The sequence below is a fragment of the Oxyura jamaicensis genome, chromosome 3 (genome assembly GCF_011077185.1).
Source record: "Oxyura jamaicensis isolate SHBP4307 breed ruddy duck chromosome 3, BPBGC_Ojam_1.0, whole genome shotgun sequence".
Taxonomy (NCBI): domain Eukaryota; kingdom Metazoa; phylum Chordata; class Aves; order Anseriformes; family Anatidae; genus Oxyura; species Oxyura jamaicensis.
In genome coordinates this window covers 58,776,535-58,798,179 of record NC_048895.1, presented here as the reverse complement: position 1 = coordinate 58,798,179, position 21,645 = coordinate 58,776,535, and the positions used below count along the sequence as shown (strand labels likewise).

Sequence of the window (21,645 nt, the reverse complement as noted above, 5' to 3'; positions counted from 1 at the left end):
ATATATGCATATTTATAGCCTATCTCCATTTTGTGTGAATATTTTGGATCTTCCTGGTACCTTTCATTATAAAATATTTCTAAGCTAAATCCAGGACAGATAAATTATGACTCTGGTTTCTTTTAGTAGGGTAGCCTGCCTAAATCACTGCCACATTCTTCCCATAGTAGTCGCTTAAAATTAATAGCACATGCAGAGGAAAAACTAAACCCTTTGACGTCACTCTTGAAATGAGGAAACATAAACAGAAAAGGCTTCACTCCAGCGAGCTGACAGTGCCGAAGCGGATTGGTCTGCTTTCTCTTGCCTGTGGCAGTTGACAGCACCTCCCAGCCGTGCACGGCCTTCTGCTTGCTAACACAGCCAGTCTGACTGCAGCAAGCTCAGCTCTATCCCAGCCCTTACACTGGCAGAAAAGTGCACTCTCTTTCTGATTCTTTTTGCTTCTTAAGGTGGTTTTATTGGCTGGGTTGGGGGACTTGGGGAGGTTTTCCTTTCCTTTTTTTTTTATTATTATTATTTTTTTTTTGGTTACTGTTGTTACTTACTTGTATTCCTAATCCTGGATGCAGTTACTGGATTCTGCAGTACAAGTCTTCATGAACAAGCTGCACCGCTTAGAGATTTCACGGCATTCAAAGGTCACAGAACTGCCACTATGGTTAAATGTCTTGTTTAATGGTTGAGGTATGTACAGCAAATCTAAGAGCCAGCATGATGATTTCTGAAGGGGAACTAAAACTGTGAGGGGGAGAGGGAAATAATACTATTATTTATTGGAAAAGATTTTTACTGATGATTGTTACTACAGCAACCGGATTTTGAATTTCCTCCCTTTTTCTCTTTATTCAAACTAGATGAGCATTTTAACTTATGTTGGTTTAACTGTTTGATGGCAAAAGGAGATTGCAGAGAGAATCTGTTGTTGTAGTCCTTTCTGATCCGCTGAGGAAAGTGTGATTGCTTTCTCTATGTGTTTTCCAACTGCTGCTCTATGGAAGGAGAGAATACCTGGGACTTGGTTGGCTTAGATGAAGGCAGAAGAAAGCAGAAACTCATTTGTATCCTGAGGGTGCTGTGAGTTCATCTGAGAGTTAGAGCAGAAAGAGAATGAGTTTGAAATAAACAGATCAAGCAGAAGACAAAGTCAGCCTCATATTTAGGAGTACATGTACCACATCATTTTTTCCTACATGCTTACACTGCTATACTTGGTTTGTATTCTGAAGTTTAAAATTAAGAAGCTTGAGCTTTGACTTATGAGCAGATCCTCAATGTGAGGGAGGGAGCTGCTCAGCTTATATTAACACCAGTTGTCAGATATCTTTTGCTACTTAACCAGAGAAAAGTGGAAATTAATTGGAAGTTGAAGTAATGAAGCCTGACATCTGTTTAACAGCATATAAGTTCAATTCATATTTGAGCTAGTGATCTGCCTTGAATGAGTATTGCAGCAGCACAGTGGACAGTGTGTGCTGCGGGAAGCGAAAGCAACTGCTAGCATAAAACTAACATTGTTTTCAGGAGTGTGATTCTAACATACAAGAGGAGGAGCCACTTGTCAGAGCTCGTGTGTGTGTGTGTGTGTGTGTGAATGATCTTAAGAACAATTTCAGACAACATAGCCAGTGTCCATGATTAATTAAATTAAAATACAAGTTTGCTCAGTGACTAGCAATCTTCATATTTTCCCAGTTTGTGAAATGAGACAGATCTGTTTGAGATGTTACTGTAGCTATAAACCCTGTACGATGTGAAAATCTCTTAGTTTAACTTTAAAATTTATACCTAATAAAACTATTCATATAGCAAGGAACAGAATATAAGCACATCTACCTCGTGCAAGGCACCTCAAATGGTTACAAAAATTAGGCATACTAGGCTCAAACATGCTAGCTTAAGGACTGCAAAAATATTAGCTCTGAAATGCAGAGGATGTGATATGTGCTGTGAATGGACAATTGCTATTCTGCAGTGCCTAGTGGGAAAACAAGGACTTTGTGTATTGCAAATGCATAACTGCAGCTCCTCCATTTCCTTTGCTGTATCTTCACTGATGGCTGCAGAAACAAAGAGGCTTGTCACAGATAAACTCTTTAGTGCCACATCTGTTTTGAGGTAGTTAAAGACAATTTTTTTTCATGTCATCCAACAACCCTAAGTCAAGCTTTGTTAGTTGAGCTATTATTCTGTAATCCCTATGCCATTCCGTCCTCTGCAGCCCTCCCCAAAGTCTTATGTGAAATGCCAGCTGTTTTTAAAAACTAAAGCTCTGCTTCTCTAGTTCCAAGTTTAGAAAGGTTAATACAGTATTTGTTCAATGATTAATTAGTAAATTTGATCAAAGGGAAGCCTGAATCTAGGGGGACTGTCTTCTGTTCTGCAAGGAACAACCCGATAGCTACATGAAGATATCCAAGTTTCCAAATAAGAGTCTGTAAGACATTGGTTTACTCTCACTTCCTAGAATTAAATCATTTACCTTTTTGATAAACAAAATCTTCATTTGAGAGAAGCTTGGCTTTTAACCTCTGAAATCTGTATTTTGTAGCAACAGCTACTGGTGATACAAATGGTAAAGATGCCAAGTGGACTGAGGAAATGGCACTGTTTTTCTGCTTTACCAATGAAAGTTTCTCTGCAGTGCTTTCTCTGAACATTCTCAGTTCTACATCAAGAAAGAAATACAATTTGTTTGGCCTTTCTGTAGTGGATAAGAATCTTACTATCATTTGGAGTCATACTGTGTCAAAAAGAGTTTGTATTGCAGAAGTTTCATGCAATATAAATGGCTGCAGTTTCTCAGGTTATTTCTGTAGGGTGGACAAGAGTTGTCACCAGTGAAATTCTAGTGATTCCAGCAGAGTAATGCATATTCTATCGAGTCTAAGTCAGTGTACTGCAGATCACTTTTAAACTGTGCAACCTTTAATTCTATAACCTAGTATATAAATATACCATATAGCAGCAGCTGTTTTCTTCCTTACCTCCCCATTTAACTGCTTTTCCCTTCTGAAACCCAGCTCTCAGTTTGCCCTTACCAGACCTCTAGGTAGGTCTTTGAAGCAGACTGATTTACCAGTGTCTTCATTACAATTATCAAGTATAATTGAGACATTCAGTCATACGCAATTCTTCACCCAATGGTTCTTCTACCAATAGCTGAAGCATATTTTAAGGAGAAGCCATCTGAAAATTGACATATATATTGTTTTCTTGTAATTTTTCAGTCTCATGGGAAAAAAAAATTCTCTTGTACTGGTATTTTCCTTTTTAAGAGCTGTCTGAAGCAGAAATGTCAGCTACTAACCAAGTCATTGCTAACAGAAGACTAAAGCCTAATGCCTCTTCATTTCATCATATGAAGTGTTTAAAGCCTAATCTGTCATTTAATCTCGTAAATATATGGCCAAAAACTCTAGATGCAGTTTGTCTAGCAGAAAAGCTAGTAATCTGGGGAAGCCAGGAAGACATCCCATGTAAATGAGCATTCTTAGCAACTTGCTATTTTTCATCTTTTATCCATTTTAGTGCTTGAAATTTTACAGCTCACCATGTGTTTGTCACAGGGTGAAAGTGAAAGGGACAGCTGGGGTCTTACCAGCTGCCAGAACAAAATTAAGTGTTTTGTAATGAAATGATGGCTCAGTATTCCTCCTCCCACAACCATATTGGGTAGAAGATGGGTCTCTCTGTGTTAGAATTACAGTATTCATTTTTCTTGTTCCTCAGCCAGAAAAAAAGGCATACCCCTGCAGGAACATCAGTTTTTACACTTTCAGTCAAATGTTGGCTTTATATTCAGTGTGAAAATGGCACTTTCCAGCCATACGCTTTAGGATTTGGAACTGATGTTATTTAGAGTTTATGCCCTGGGGTCACTGGGACACACAGACATGCAGCCTCTGTATCCATAAGCAATTCAATAGTTCTGATACCTTTTCTTTCTCTGACCAACATGAGGTGCAGCTCTTTAAGCAATGATACAATGATAGCTGTAAAGCCAGGCACCACAAAGGCCCTTATTTGCAGTCAGAAAAGGGGGGCTAGTAAATTTATCCTTTGGTTCAGTAAATGAGTGGAAAAGCAAAAAATCTGTCTTCTGATAGTTGCAAGTATTTGACAAGTCTGAAGCATTAATTTTGTCTAAATACTAAGGAGATAGGTTGTATTTGTTCTATTTAAGAAAATTTATTTAATTTATTGAAATTTAAAATTCAAAGTCAACTTCTGAAAAATAATTTAACAGAAGAATTCTTTTGACATACTGAAAATTGCTTAGAACATTTTAAAATTGTATTTTTACTACCATACCTACTGCAGCAGCATCCCAACAAAATTGCATTAAAAGCATTATTTAATCCTTTGAAATTTTCATTTCTGTTTTCCTGTAGCAGACTATGTTGGGTTCAGAAGGTACACTGCTAGAGTTCACAATGCTCAGACCCGGGCTTGTTATTATCTGTTTTAAGGCCACCAGTTTTAAAATAGAAAATTAAGAAATCAGAGCCAGATCAGATAGGAGGGCAGTTCCAGAAACCAAACTTCAACAGCAAATTTCTAAGTGAAAATTTTGGTGCAGGGACAATTCCAAAAAGCAAAGATTAAATGATTTAAGCACTTCTCTTGTGCACATTTAATAGTGTGGCATGTGCAGTCCAACGATGCTGTGATTTCAATGCACATTTTTCATTTGTTCTGTTCATAGAAAGTGAAAATTCTATATCTATGATGTAAACAGTATTGAACTATAGGAATTAAACTAATGAAAGGGCCCGACTGAGTTATTTTCTTATTCCGTTCTTACTCCCAGTGGGAGCTGTGAGTGAGGATGGTTGAGAACTGAGTTTAGCTACTTATTTAAGCCACATAGTCTCATGGTGGTATATGATATGCTTCTGCTAGCTTGCTATCCAGCCAAATAAGACAACCAGGTTGCCTGGATGGATAAACATAGCTGATGATCTCTCCCTCTTAGTAGGTGGGGGTGAGCAGTTGGGAATCTCCCAGTCACATAGAGAGACAAATTTGTTATAGTTTAGGTAGAGAAGACTTGCATGCAAACACAAACAGCAAGATTTATTTTTCTTTGAGTATGTTATATTAGAAATAGGAAACAAATATTTAGCAGAAGATAGTTGCTGAGAGATTTTTTTCTGTAGCTGGTAGGTTTATGCTAGTTACCCACAAAAATTCCTGGTATGAGAAAACTCACCAACTAATCTCTCACTGCAGCGTGTGTTAATGCCAGCAGTGTAAGGTTTTTAAAAGAACAGCACAGAATCTCCCATCAAACTAAGTTTAGCTAATTGTCATGGAGGCATAAACACACTTGTGGGGCAACTGTTGTCGGGACCTGTATACCATTCTCTATGTGGTCGTTCAGAGCAGAGTTGATGATACTAACCCATCTGGATATAGCAAAGAGGTTTTGGAAAGGACAAACACTACCTTTCCAAGAATAAAGTGGGAGGTAGGCATGTTTTGACTGAATATACAGCAACTAAGAGATGGCTCAGAGAAATGCACATCTGTAAAAGTGAAATTAAGAAACCTCATTTTTAACTAGAGAACTCCTGAAGGATGATATTGAGCTACCATGTAATTGTTTATGCTGTCTTTGGAAATTAACCATTATTCCTTCAGAAAGAAAGAGTCCATATGCTCATGTTCTTATTCTCTTTCTCTTCTCCCATAGCTCAGGCTTTCCAGTGCTTGTGCAGGCTGGCTAAGCTCTGGGGTTTGCCTGTTTTACACTTGCTAATATGGGGTGGCAGAGCTGCTATTAGTGTGCAAGTATTTATCCTTTGGAAAGAGAGATGATGATTCCTAGGTGTTTGTCGTGCTTTAGAAATTAACATTTATTGACATGAAATGCCTTAGTACTTTTCCAGGCATTCAGCTGTCAGCCAGAGCATGTAGATGTTTTCCACTTTATATATTATAAGCCTAGTATAGACTTGAGAGTGCTGCTTAGACAGTCCCAGAGGATAGAATCTGCTTAGTATTTCTGTAGAAGACCACCACTTTCCACCAGAAACTGAGGGTGTAGTAGTGCTGTGAGCTTCACTATGTATGCAGATGCACACTGAAATACACTAAATATGGGCACATCTGACATTTGGTTTCTTTCACCTTTCACTCAGTTTGCCACTTATGCTTGGCCTTAAGCCTCTGAGAAGGTTAGGTAGAATAAGGACTTCCTGCATACCAGCCTGCTGGCGTGGATGGGGATAGTTCACACAGACATCAAGGAAGAGATGAAAGCAGATGCATGACATCTTTGTGAAGGTGGGCTCCTCTGCTTTCCATTAGTCTCCTAGCGTACTGGCTTTGTGCTGATAACCATATTGAAACAGGATACTGCCCATTTCTGGTTCAAATGCTAGGATATGACTTGGCTCTGTCTGACTTATTCATAAGCATCTCGGTTTCACACACTGCCGTAATATCTGAGTGTCTATTAATAACAATGTTCAAGTGGCATCAGAATGGCCATCATAAATTTAATTAGGCAGTGTATCTCCATTTTAATCAATATGGCCATTAGAAGACTGTAAGACAGCCAGGAAAACAATAATTAGTCCTGATTAAGAAAGGAGAATTTGCACACATCAGCAAAGTATAGGAGGGAGCTTTGTCTGCTTGAGGATTCAGAGCATGGTGAGTTCCTTTCTGCTGTAGTAGATCTGAGAACACAGATATTAAAAAGCCCTCTGTCAGTACATTGAAAATGCACTTACAAAACTAGATGAAGTGGAAAATAATCTACTGTAGAAGAGAATTATTATACTGAAAGTAGTATATTTCAAATTCTATTATTCTGGTTGTTGAGGGTTTTTTATTTTTTTATTTTTTTATTTTTTATTTTTTTGAACAAACTAGAAGTCCCAGCTGGAAAGATAAAACTGGAATGTATTTATGTACCAAGCAAATTCCTCAGGTTCACAGTTGCTTTGTTTCTGTAGGACTGCTTTAAAAAGCAGAAACACTGAAAGATAAGAAGAAGATTCAAATTGGATTGGAGTGTGAGAGTGTAAAATGGCATGTTTCCACCAAGATTAATAGGACTCCATCAACTTATATCTCTGAAAGATCAGACCCACTGAGCTTTCAGGTCTTATAAACACTCCTCTTCACTAGCTAGATCAAATTTTAGGCTCATTAGCCTTTATCAGAACCTATTTTATACTACTGTTTTCCACAGCTTCCTCACAGTTGAGGTACTGTCTCGCTGCTTTTGATGGCTCCACAGAAACTGTGATGCATTCTTTTCCTTCCATCACCTCCTCTGTCCTCTTTTCTCATGAGAAAAAAAAAATAATAATAATAATAATACCAGATTTTATCTGAAATCACAACCTCACAGTTAATTTTTAGTTTATGTGGTAACATCTGCAAAAGTGCATATATTTATAATAGAGAGGGGACTGATCTTGCTGCATTCAGTATAGACCATAATCTGTTTCAATGACACAGCTATGTAAGTAATAATTTTAAATGCTGATAAATAGCAGGGAAATGGTAATTTTGCCTAGGGACCAAAATGCACTGATCTGTATCACAAGGCATTTTTCATGTAGCAAGGCTGTAACATCCTGTCTCTTTGAACCATGAAACTATAGCTGTTATAATAATATCCACCACCAAATACACCACCTGATAGCATGGTAACAAAAAGCAATGCAACGTGCGTATGTTGACTGAAGTTCATGCTATATATCATCATAAAAGCTGAGAGGATTGGTCAAGCTTTCAAAACCTTCAATCCACTCTAGTCTTTAATGAAATGGCCAGGTCTAGAAAACTGCTGTGCACTAGAGCTTTTCTGGGAAGTGTTTTCACCTTCTTCTTCAAAAAGAAGTAGCCAACAACCTGTGGTTAGTGCTCTTAAGAGGATATGGGAGAAAAATATTCAAGGTCCCTCTGCTTGTGCTGACTCCCCCATGGTGGATGGCTACAGCAGTGGCCCTCTGCATTTGTGGGGCCTGGCAGATTCAAACTGCACCCCCTTTGCTCCATGCATAGATGTGGCTTGAAACTGGAGCTTCTCTATTGCAATAGCGGAGGTGAATGAATGTTGTTTCAGACAAGTCTCCACCTGCAGGTCCAGAAACTCCTGAACCAAAAGACCTTTCTAACTGGTGCTTTGTCCAAATGGGCACCTCCACATTGGTTTTCATTCCATCAAATTGTTGATTTTTAGAGAAAAGCACAAGTGTATTTTGAGGGAAAAAAAAAAATCTCACCACTACTGAAGAACTCTGACTTTGCCTGTGAGGACTGAGGGGCATGGGGACTTTTGAAACCCAGTTGCTTGACATGGGTTCCTGTTATCAGGAAGAGGTGATCAAAACCTTGTTCCAATCCTGTGATCATTTTGAAAAGTTTGCTTAGATCTTTTTATTTTATTGAGCCTTAATTAAAAGTTCTAAAGGTCACTGAAGTCTCTGATTTCTTCATCTTTCAGCAATTCTTTTCACCCTCCTAGTGCTACCTTATTTTTTATTTTGAAAATAAGTGAAAAAATTAACAACACTTCATGCTTTATTTATTTAATAACTGAAGAGCTTACTTCTTCATGTTAAGATTTCCTTGTAGCAGTTGCAGCTTTTCACCTGTGGAAGAAACTTGTTTTAAAAAGAGTCTTGCACATGCACCACAGATGTATTCTCTTTCTTCTCACCCTTCCTCCAAATGTAGCCCTTTAGGACTCCCGTAGCAGAATAAAGGGGTGTGGGATTCTGTTTCTTTAAATGTTTTTTATTTTTATTTATTTGCTTTAACACCATAGCAAGTCTGATTTTATATCCAATAATGAGAGAAAGGAAGGATTATAATGTTTAAACATGTAGACTGGTCAGAAAACCTCTAGGGGGGGAACCCCATATTTATCTGGACCACCTATTATGCAATAGCAATTCATTTTCACTGCATTACAATTTTTAATTTGGTTCAGTTTAAAAATATGTAAGGCATCACTTGGCTAATCCTTTTTTTTTTTTTTTTTTTTTTTACTTCTAATCACATTCACTGGTAATGTGAACAAGACTCAGATGACTTCTATTGTTTTCTAAGTATTAGTAAAAACTATTTCATATTTCATAAAAGTCAAAAGCAGTTAATGTCAGCATGTGTTTGGCACTGTAGCTTTTTATGATAGCTGATGAAAATTAGTTTGCAAATAAACAATCCCTTCTCTAAAAAAAAAAAAAAAAAGAAAAAAAGAAAAAAGAAAAGGAAAGAAAAAGAAAAAAAAAGTCTCAGAAGTTCCAGATGTTTAAAATGTAGAAAACAATTAGCAGAGGGGTTTCAATGCTTTGTAGACACCCCTTAATTGTCAGCTGTTGACAATGCTTTGACAGTTGACCTTCCTCAGCTCTGATTTTAGGAGAACTTCAAAACCCCTGAGCTACGCAATTTCTAGAGACATTTTCTGGGAAATTGTATTAAAGAAGAATGTTCTCCTTTTTACTCTCTTATCCTCATTTTCTGCTGAGAACACTTGTCTAAAAATTACCTTTTCATCACACCGATTTATAGGTTTTGGCATGGGAACTAATGCTGTTTCTCCCAGTAGCAGACTGAAAATTAGTCACAATCTGATGTTAACAACTTCTTCATTACCTAAACTGTTTTACACTTTATTAAGTTCAACACAGGCAAATCTAATGCCTTTGAACCAACCATGGAGTTCTTGTCCATGTTGCAAATATATGGAACAATAATTAATTTATAAAGTCACTACTGTAGGTCAGCCTCTGGCAAACTGGAATCTGAATTCTGATACAACTGCATTCTGCAGAGAAGTGCCACTTGAGTGCAGCAGAGAGAAAAAATTGTTTTAGCTAATTTACATTAAAAAGTCAAGTGTGAATAACCCTGTTGACACAGTTGCTGTAGTGGTTCCTATGGGGAGATAAGATTCAACAAAGTTTACCCTCACATTTGACATACTACAGATTTTTCTGTACCAGCAACAAATAATCTACACCCTAGATAGTGGTGGTTCTGAGGTATAGGGTAGCTGTAGAGTTCAGTAACCAGAAGGTCAGGAAAAGAATTTGAGAAGAGTCCGTCCATTAGATATTTCTACCAAAATCACCAGTGGTGTTGTATTTATTGGCTGGTCACTTAAATCACCCTGATTGCATTTGAGTCATGAACCTGCACAGGGTGATTGGCTTATATTCCTTTGCATCTTTTCCATGAATCTCAAGCAGTCCTCCCACAGTCCCACAGGGCTGGAATAGGAACTCATTGGAAAGTCAGTCATGTAAAAGGGATTGACCATAGTGGCAGTCATGAAATTCAGTCAACCTAAGATGTGATATTATGTACAGTATAAGGAATGTTAAGATATGCTTCATACATGCAATGACATTTGTTGTTCTAAAAGTATGTGAAAAAAAGCTAATTTAAGAAGGGGATGTTTCTGAACATTTCTGATGAGTACAAAAACAACAACAAAAGCTGAGAGTTGTTTTTGTTTGTTTGTTTGGTTGGTTTTTGAGAGGCTTTACTATTAGTATTTTAAAACATAGATGCACACTTTCCCTTCAAATGAAGATTACTTTAAGGACCATATTAAAAATTGAATTAATGCTATTTGCCCTTCATTAGAAGGGGCAGAGTTATCTTCCACTCACCTTCTACTCCATAGAACAACTGGAGGATGCCTGCTGGGGCAAACATTGTACCTCCACCACTGTTCAGAAATATAAAACAATTTTCTCTAAGTGATGTGATTTTTTATTTATTTCTTTTTTACATAATGCCATCTTTCCTCTTATGTCCATCCTTTAGATTACATTCTCAGTAGCTTTTTCTAAAAACTTACCTTTTTTTTTTTATTCTCTTGCTTTTTTCTTTAGGGAGTAAAAAAAAAAAAAAAAAAAAAAAAACAAAATCCAGCAAAATGGGCTTATTTCATTATTTAGTCATTTCTATATTTAAAGTCTAAATAAATAAATAAATAATTTCTAACTAATTTTTTTAAATCGAAATATCAAAGGAAATGGAATATTTTGTCTTCTGATTCTGGGTTACATCTACACTGTTCCTCTGAGCTCAGCAGATCGTTGCAGGAAGTTGATGCACCATCTTAAGGCAGACTATATGGCAGGCATAAGGGGAAGGTATTTCCTAGGTTACCATGAAACATCAGAAACATTTCTAATAAGACTGAGGACAGGGTGAAAGAGAGAAAGGCAAGTAGAGGTGATCTCAGAGACTTAAGATCTCAAATAGGAACATGATATCATGTTCAGACTCATACCAAATGAAATGCTAACCTAGGAAAACTTGCATTGAGCTAAGAGATTATTTATGGCTTTTGCTCTATGATGCAAACCTGTGTGGCAGTACCAGTGGCATATGAAAATGTTGTACACAACATATTAGTAAGATCAGTAAGATGCAGTTAAGTGAGATATCTCTGTTCCCAAGTAGCAGCACAGAGGCTTAGCAAACTCAAAGGTATTAAAGGCTATTTTTTGAAATGGCTTCCTTATATAGAGAGAGCCTATATCTTAACCTTTTAAGAGTTGGAGATTCAAGCTTTTGTCACACTAGATTTTCTAACTGAGACAGAAATTAGTTATTGTGTAAATATAATATTTAGATCTTCTATTCTTCATGCATGAAATTATTTATTTGATTGCAAAACAACCTAACATTTATATAAGCACTTTATTTTGACAGTTTTCTATTATGGAAATTTGGTGATTTTGTAAAATATTTTGTTAAGGAAAATAGGAAAAACTGTATCCAAGGGATCTGGAGTTCTTCCTAAGAACCGGAGATAGAAATACCTCAAGCATTTATTTGCTCTGTTTAAGTGATAAAAATTAAGGGTTCAGTTCACCTACCATATGCACACTGAACACGAAGCACACACTAGAGTTCCAGCAGGCAGAGTGGAAACCTCACATACCCTGTGGATTCCCTATAGCAACCCCCACAGCAGAGACTGATTCCATAGCTCCGCTAATAGCGCACCTTTCCTCAGTGTCACCGGACCCAGCCAAGGCTGCATGGATCTGCTTGTACTTAGACAACCAGACTCTCCCTCAGAGGATCTGTTGTCTCTGTCACAAAAGCCCCTTCTCTGCTTCGCATGGTGGTGGCAGGGTGTGTATATGTAGGTAGTGAAAGGGTGGAGGGAGATGAAATAGGAATGGGTGGATACAGGGAAAGATAGGGAAAACTTGCACTGTATCTTGTTATCTTGAAAGTCTGTAATAATGCACCTTCCTTTGCTCAATACTGCATAATGAATTGCTGATATTAAGGGTTCTTCATCTCTGTTTCTTCTCATTTCCATCAAGTCTTCATCTTTTGACCTCCAATATTTCTAAACCAGCTGCCCAGAGAAATTTCTAATTGGTTCAGCATCATGGTACTCAAGGGCTTGGATCCAGATTTCTTCACAAGGGCGTTGACTCCACCATTCGGTGGACATAAAGGCTGTCTCCACCATCAGGATAAAGTTTGCTTGTATAGCAGGCATCTCTGTGAAACTTAAAAATGAGTTGCTGAGAAACTGAGGATTATCATATTCCTCTACACTCTCCTTTACAAGTGCAAGATATATTTGTTCCAATTTTTCAAACAAATCATCACATGTTTAAAAGAGAATAATTGAGAGAACAAGTCATAGTCATAAGTCCTACATTATGCAGTACTGGAAAGTATTCATCCTTGAGGATGAGGCATATAAGAGAAAAAAAAAAAAATCTGAGAAGACTGCAGGAAACAAAGCAGCAATGAGGATCATTGTTTATTCACTCCTGATCATTTATTAACCTCACTTGTTCACTCTGTGACTTCTCATTATGTATGAATATTTGGACCATTTACACATACCTTGAGAATTTATTATAGCAATTTTGCTTAATGTGTGAAAGAAAACCCATGATGGCAGTACCTGCAAATAATGTGTTTCACTACAACAACTATATGTCCATACACTTTCTTTTCACTGGAGAATGGTGATTTTAAATGCTTTGGATGTTTTAGTTCTTTAACTAAATGAATTATTTAACTAAATGAATTATTTAATCATTAATTGGTTTTACATACAGGAGTGTTTGAATATTGAGCAAATTCCAATGCCTTTGCAGATCTTTATAACACTAGTTCATGGCATCAGGAATTCATTACTCAATTATTTTAACATTTTTAACAATTCCATGAAATATTTACTCAGTAGTTGTTTTGGAAAACAGAGAAAATATCTGTGGATTTGAAACATTTCTATTACCTTTTTTAAATTTTATAGTAGTACAAAAATTGTAGTTGTGACTCATTCACAAGTTATTAAATGTAGAGATGAGGGAAAAATAAGAATATCCAACTGAAATTCACAAAATGAAAAGCTATACTAATGAACTATGACTGGATGTTCCCTGTCAAAGGGTCTTGAAATAATGCATGATACAGGAAACTTAGTAGATACAAGCCAAACTTCTTTTTTCATATGTGTAAGAAGTCTGCTTAGCTCTGCGGTAATATTCCATGTATGGAAGAGGGTTGTATATGTTACATAAAGAATGTAACAAGATTTTTAGGATTTATATTCAGTTTACATCTGAGTCTGATAACGAGAAAAATCCTGCTCTCCTGTTCCATCAACCTGGCCTTGCTGCTTTGTGGGTTTTCTGTAGGTTGCAAGTAGTTACTCTGGCAACTAACATCTACTGCATTTTATTTTGAAAAGCCAAAACATCTAACAGTTCATGATTTTCTGGGATCTACCCCTTTCTTAATTTCTTCTTAATTTCTTCCCCTGGGATCTTGTACTCTGATATAACAGATATATTCTGACATAATGCAGCAGTTTTGTAGGCTTCATCATATCTCCCAACATGTTTGTACCCAAACAAATTAGTCCAGCAAAATTATCTTCCTGTCACTAACACATCAGCAAATCAGGCTACACCTCTGTTTAGATTCCTGCTTAATGATCCTGAAGATATCAGTACAAATTTTAAATAAATTTGCCTACAGGCATCTGAAATTATTGCAATTATTGAAAAATGCTCTACAAACTGCAGAAGCTGCTTTGCAATTGTCACTTAGCTCTTGCTCTAAATACATATATCCCTCAGCCACTGTTGCTGTAGTGTTCCTGTGCTTGTGCTAAATTTTCTGACACTATCTTTCACTTTCAGTGACTGCCTTTTGTGTATTATTGGCACCAAATGATTTTCAGCAAGCTGTATTCACAGTGTTGGCAGCCATCCCAGGGAAGCTGGTCTGCTTCAGTGTCGTTTGGTACATGGGAATTCCAGAGTAAGGAATAGGCAAAGGTTACCCTATGTTTTACATCACTGTTAGAAACATCAAACTAGACCACTAGTGTTTGATTACAAACAAAGCATTACACCTCTAGGCTTCATGGTCTGTTCCTTATTTTTCCTGTACTTATACCTCCATTCATACCAGCCACATTGAAATATCACCTGTGTGTTATTCTTGCAATATCACGCTATGTTACAGGAAATCTTGGTTAAAAAAAAAAAAAACAAAACAACAACAAAAAAAAAACATTGTGACATTGAACACTTTCAATGCTAGGAAACAAATCAAATGCTAAAAAAGATTTGTGTATTTCTACTCCTGGACTTTTCTAGCCTTTCCTATTCAGAAATCTTGAGACTCATTTTCAGCCTTGAAGTTTTTCTCACTGTCTGTTCCAAAAGCATACAAGAAGCAGCTTTTTCTTTATTTTTTAACAGCAAATCTTGTCATTCTTCATAAACAGCACTATCCTATCAAACAGCCACAAATATACAGAATATATATATATATGTATATATATTTTGCTAAAAAAGGAAGGCAACTCATTTTTCACAATTTCATTTTTATGGTGAGGTTCTAATGGTATTTCTGTCCACTGCAAGTTTAACCTACAAGACTGTTTAGCTGTGTCTTCTATAAACTTCTGAGGGTTGTTTGTGAATCAAGTGTGTTCCCTGATTTGTCTGCCTTTAGACCATTACTTCATGAAAAGCCTCCCTAAATGTGCCTCAGGGTGTATGTAACAAGCCATCAAGAATGCCAAGTGTCATTAGTGTCTTTTGCTGGCTATCCACGGGAACTGTTCTGCCCATGACACAGTTAAAGTCTTTTGATACACTGGGGTATATCACTGGTCTTTATTAGTAATGTCTACCTAATATTTTTGAGAGATTTTTTTCTCCTGCTGGATGAGGAAGATCCTGTAATAGTGAATTAGGAAGGCCAGCTGAAGAACATTTTTTGCTGAGTAACCTCGGAGATCAACATTCACTAAAGTGGGATGGAGAAGGGGCTAATTAAATTAAATGCCAGGGGTGAATAAGGAAAAACATTGGTGGTGCCATTAGTTCAGACTCTACTTACTAGTCATCTCTGTACAAGCTCAATAGACTTTGATCAGTACTTGACCCTTCCCTTTAACACTCAGATACAGAAAATCACAGATCACAATTGTAATTTTAAATGAGAAAAAAATTATGTTCCTCTAATTTCACAACGATGTCTGGAAATGAAGTGTGTTTTTTGTTGTTGTTGTTGTTGTTGTTTTTGCTTTGTTTTTTGTTTTTTTCCCCTAAAATATAAGGTTGTCCAAAAATTGTATGAAAATACCTTTAAGAAGTAAATACTTAGAGAAAGTAAGTCCAAATAAAGATACTGTAGTATAACTATATATTAATTTGCATCAATACTAGGATTAGTGAGGCTAGCCTTCCAGACCCACTTAGATTTCTTCTTTTTGAATCTTTATGAATTGATTTGTTACTTACAGCAGAAAGATAATTTAGAATGCAAATGGAAAGTTTTACATGAATGATCAGAATTCTTGTAAAACCAGTATCTCCAAACAGATATTCAATACCACAAGAAATAAATCACTGATCCATAACATCCTTTTCTATTACAACATTTAGGAAGCCTAAAGTGCTGATTTGCAAGTATGGAGTAAGAAAAGCTTACCAAATCAGACCTATCCATAACATCTTTTTAACTCTGGTCTTCTTATTATATATCATAACCATGTCAAATTAGCATTTCCAATATCCATTCAGGAATGATGTTCCTGTTAATTCAAATGCAAATGTCAGATTGCCACATTCTAGTTATTAGAAGCTTGTTAGAACAGCAGTCTTCAGGAGCCATCTATTTCAAAGCCACAACTCTTCCCTATAGCATCTGAGTTCTGCAGAGCATTTTTGTCTTGCTTCAGTCGCTTCTTTATCTTTAAGGTGAGGAAGTTCTTACTGTGGACTATTTTTTTAGTATAATGTTTTTCTACCTGAAGGATAGACTTGAAAACTAACAGGAAAATGTATAGATTCCAAGTAATTATCATCTGAAGGTGAATTTGCTACTAGAAATATATGAGAAGAAAGCTGTAATATATTTGTGATATTTGCAAAAGGTAAGAGTAGTAAATTCACAATTGAAAATATGAGTTTGTGTTCCAGAAGATCAGAAATAAATTTTCTATCACCAGAACCAACATGTATGGCATCAAGATATGAACAGATATTTCACGTGTTATATCTCTATGTGAATAAGTCAAAATTATCTATTCTCAAAAAACAGATATCTGATATGATGTTTTTGTCATCTGCTGTGGTTTTTCTTAATGTAATTAATTTCCCTATTGGACAGCTTAATTTAACATAGGCAAATATTTGTCAGATAAACTAATTCTACTCCTACATTCATCAGTAAAAATCATATAATAAAAATAATCTAATCAACACTTTAGTAAACCAGTGAACCTCTCTATTTTAACAAGCTGTACTTTCCTTTTTTTTACACCTATTTTTTTGAAAGATAATTTCTAAATTGTTTCAGGATATCACAACAAAGTCTGTCTTTCCTTTAAAATAAAAAACTAACAACAGACTTGCATGAAATATAAGGGAATATTTCTAAGCATTAAACATTTTATCATTTTTACTCCTTATATATTTACTTACATTATAGTTGTGCCTGAGTGCCCCCCTCTGCGATCTCCATAGTGCTAGATGCTATATAATCAAGTTGCCACACAAAGAAAGACACAGTTTGGTCATTAAACAACAGTAATCAAGTGTAGCAGATGAAAGAGGATAAGCCATGTACACATACAAAAAATAGATTATATATTTGCACTTGTTAACTGCTCCATAAGTTGATGTCTCAATTTTTGAATATTAACATGAGATGATGAGATCAAACTTTTTCAGAAGTCACATACTTATCAGTGGTATAGATGTTAACCTTTATACTTACTTCATAGCAGAAATGTTACTGAAATTATCTCTTTTTGAGGAATTCATGTTGTAGCTTCATTAGAAGTTGCTCTTTTCAGTGCATACTTGCTGAGTTAGATGAAGCTGTGAGCCTGTCTTTCAGTCAGACTTGATTCAATTTAACAAAAAATTTGTAGGCCTTCTTGCTTCACAAGTCTTAACAATTTTTACCGAGATCATTAGAGGTTAATAGTTTGTTAAAATCCATGTTATGAGGCCATATCTAGAGAATTGCATTCAGCTTCCCAGTGTAAGAAAGACATGAAGTTTCTGAAGTGACACCAGTGAAGGGCTGCAAGGGTGATTAAGGACTGGGAGGATCTGTCATATGGAGAAAGGCTGAGAGAGCTGGGACTGTTCATCCCAGAGAACAGAAGGCTTGGTGGAGATCTTATCAGTGTGTACAAAAAGCTGATGGAAGAGTGCTTGAAAGACAGAGAGAGTATGGACCTGGTGATCTCCAGAGGTTTCTTCCAACCTCAGCCATCCTGTGACTGATCAATGGACAAGGCACACAAAACACAACAGGCTGCCAAGCCCCACAGACATAATAGGACTGCCAGCACACACCAGCTATAAATGTAAATGGCAATAATATCATTCAGGGAGAGGACAGAAGAAATATCCACCTATTAACAGGTTTTCTGTAACGAGGAGGATCGAGCTAACAAATGATTTCAAGGAAGTATAGAAATTCACAGAATTGAAGAAACCCAGAATGGTTGAGGATGGAAGGGATCTCTGGGTGTCATTTGGTCCAAACCCCTGCTCAAGAAGGGACACTCAGGTTGCCCCGGACCATGACCAGATGGCTTCTGAAGATCTCCAAGAAGGGAGACTCCACAATGTCTCTGGGCAAACCGAGACAGTGCTCTGTCACCCACGCAGTAGAGAAGTGCTTCCTGATGTCTAGACAGAACCTCCTGTGTTCCAGTTTGTGCTCATTGCCTCTTGTCCTGTTCATGAGCACCACTGAAAAGAGACTGGCTCTGTCTTTTTGCACCCTCCTTTCAGGTACTTGTAGACATTGACAGGATCCCCTCTGAGCCTCCTCTTCTTCAGGGTGAACAGATCTAATTCTTTCAGCCTCTCCTCATAGGAGAGGTGCTCCAGTCCCTTCATCATTTTCGTGGCCTTCCATCGGAGTCTTTCCAGTACGTCCATGTCTCTCTTATACTGGGGGGCCCAGAGCAAGACACAGTATGCCAGGTGTGGACTCACCAGTGCTGAGTAGAGGGGAAGGATCACCTCTCTTGACCTGCTGCCTGTATGTTGCCTAATGCAGCCAAGAATACTGACAACCCTCTTAGCAGATGTGGTGGTTTTTACTCAGTTGGGCAACTAAACTCCAACATAACTGCTCTGTCCCCTCTCTCCCCTCCCACTCCTCAAAGAGAAAGGGGGAGAAAATATGATGGAAAATGGCTCAAGAGTTGAGATAAGGAAGGGAGATCACTCAACATCATGGTCAAAATAGACTCAGCACAGGGAGATTAATATATTTTAACCTATTACTAACAAGCTAGAACAGTGAGAAACTAAAAGCAAACTAAAAACATCTTCCCCCCTCATCCACCCTCTTCTACAACTTCCCTCCAAGTGCTGCAGAGGAACGGTGAATGGGGGCTTCAGTCAGTCCCTAATGCTTTGTCACGGTCACTCTCTGCCCCTGCTCCACATGGGGTCCCTCCCACGGGATGCCGTCCTTCCCCAACTGAGCCTGCGGGGGCTGCCCACAGGCAGCAGCTCTTCAAGAACTGCTCCCACATGGCTCCGTACCATGGGGTCCATCCCCCAGGAGCAAACTGCTCCAGCACGGGTCCCCCATGGCCGGCAGCTACCCCCAGACCCCTGCTCCTGCGTGGGCTCCTCTCCACGGGCTGCAGCTCCGGTCACGGACCTGCTCCTGTGGGGGCTCTCCGTGGTCCACAGCCTCCTCCCAGGCCACATCCACCTGCTCCCCTGAGGGCTCCTCCACAGGCTGCAGCATGGAGATCTGCTCCATGTGGGACCCAGGGACTGCAGGGGGACAGCCTGCTCCACCAGGGGCCTCTCCACAGGCCGCAGGGGAACTGCTGCTGCCTGCCTGGAGCACCTCCTGCCCTCCTGCTGCACTGGCCTTAGAATCTTAGAATCATAGATTATCCCCAGTTGGAAGGGACCCACAAGGATCATTAAGTCCTGCAGGGCTGTTTCCGTCTCATTTTCTCACTCTCCTCTCTCTCAGCTGTTGTTGTGCAGCAGTTTTTACCCTTTCTTAAATCTGCCAACTTCTCATGTTGGCTTGGCTCTGTGCAGCGGCGGGTAACTTTTGGAGCCAGCTGGAGCTGTCTCTTATCTGACGTGGGGCAGCTTCTGGACTCTTCTCACAGAGGCCACTCCTGCAGCCCCCCTGCTACCAAAACCTTGTCATGTAAACTCAATAGCACAGCCATGGCCCATTGCTGACTAATGTTTAATTTGGTGTCCGCCAGTACTCCTAGGTCCTTTTCTACAGAGCTGCTTTCCAGCTGGCTGGCCCCAGCATGTACTGGTGCTTGGGGCTGCTCCTCCCCAGGTGCAGGACTCTGCACTTCTCCTTGTTGAACTTCATGAGATTCTTGTCAGTCCACCTTTCCAGCTTATCAAGGTCCCTCTGAATAGTAGCATGGCCCTCTCGTGAATCAGCCACTCCCACAAGTTTACCGTCATCTGCAAATTTACTAAGGGTGCACTCTACTCCATCATCCAGATGATTAATGAAGTTGTTAAACAAGACTGGACCCAGTATTGATCCCTGGGGTACTCCACTCATTCCTGGCCTCCAACTAGACTTTGCACCACTGACCTCTACCCTCTGAGCCTGGCTGTTCAGCCAGTTTTGGATCCACCTTGCTGTCAGTTCATCCAGCCTCTATTTCAGCAGCTTCTCTATGAGGACGCTGTAGGGGACAGTGTCAAAGGCCTTACTGAAGTCCAAGAAGACAATAATTGACACTATTCCCTCATCCATCAGACTGGTTTTCTCATCTCTTGCTCTTTAGCAAAACAATGCAGATAATTTAAAATTTCCTTTGACTAAGCTTCAGAATATTTTGAGGATATCCTGTGATGGTTGTTGCTGCTTTTATTAGTTTGATCAAATTCTGTTCCAGTGCATTTTATATATTAATTCAAATTCAGTAAGGTACCGTTTTGCTAGTGGGTGTTCAAGGCTCTTCTGTGCTTTGATATTTTTCTGGCACATCTGTTAGTATACTATTAGTGTTCAAAAGGAACATGATAGTAAATGTTTCTAATCTAATATATGCTTTCATACAGTATTTATGCTTCAGAAAATAAACAGAATTTGCATTTTGTATAATGTTCTAAATCTTTTCTACTACAGTTAGTTTGAGGGCTTGATTTTGTTTATGTGCATGTATGAGTGTGTGTGCATACCCAGACATTGCTACTTGTGTCTCTTCCAAAAGCAGAGAAATCCACAGGGAAACCCCATTGTAAGTTGCACATCATTTACTTTTACAACTTTAAATTTATTTTTATTTTTTTGAATGTCTGATGTCTGTATTTGCTAGATTTATTCACAAGGGAGAATATTTCTGAGCCCATTGATTAATAGCTTGTGTTAAAGGGATAAGGCTGTATAAAAGAGGTATAGAGAAGTATCAGTTGTATGTGCTCTACTTTAATAGAATACTGTCCCATTTTTTAATAACTAATAATGAATCATAACTTATAATTGAGAGATGACATCCCTGAAAATTTCTAGAACTCTTAACCAATACTATTTGAAATTTAGTACAAGTGAGGAGAAAGGCCTGAATAATTTTCAGTTTAGGAACAACCCTGGAAAACCTAGTATATTGTCTCATCCAACATGGGTAGAAAAGAAAGCCTTCTTTTGTGTTACAGCCCTGAGTAAAATTCTACATTTAAAGATGATAAGCAACATGTCATTCTGTGAAACTCATCTGACACAACACATTCCAGGTCCCTTGTTACAGTTATATTTAATTAATATTTTAATTGAAGTGTATCAAATTAATTTAATGAGTTCAGAAATAAATCTCCTGTGAATAACAACAGAGCCAAAATTTCACAATAACCCATGAGGAACTAGCACAATATTAGGAAACAAAATTCCACAGAATTCATGAAATCTTCTGACATGTATCAATCTATTCTGTTTGATTAACACAATCACCCATGTGATTATCTTGATCAAGAAAGGTCAAAGGATATTTCAACAAGATTATTTTACACTCTGGTAAAGTGGAGATCCACCTCTATTATCACAAGGCATCTGAGTCAGATTTGTTATATTCACATGCAAAATTTATTTTTCTACACGGATGTTTTCTCTTTTCTAAGC

General features: G+C 37.9%; 1 protein-coding gene across 1 annotated transcript in view; it reads left to right on the top strand.

The window, feature by feature from the left end:
• The first annotated feature begins 277 nt into the window (after positions 1–277).
• The window catches only part of PDE7B (phosphodiesterase 7B), a 178,184-nt gene continuing 156,816 nt past the window's right edge, over positions 278–21,645 (top strand). The window contains exons 1-2 of the mRNA XM_035319974.1: positions 278–452; positions 573–687. Of these exons, the coding sequence (XP_035175865.1) occupies positions 667–687 (21 nt within the window). The 5' untranslated portion in view covers positions 278–452; positions 573–666. The remainder of the gene's footprint in view (positions 453–572; positions 688–21,645) is intronic.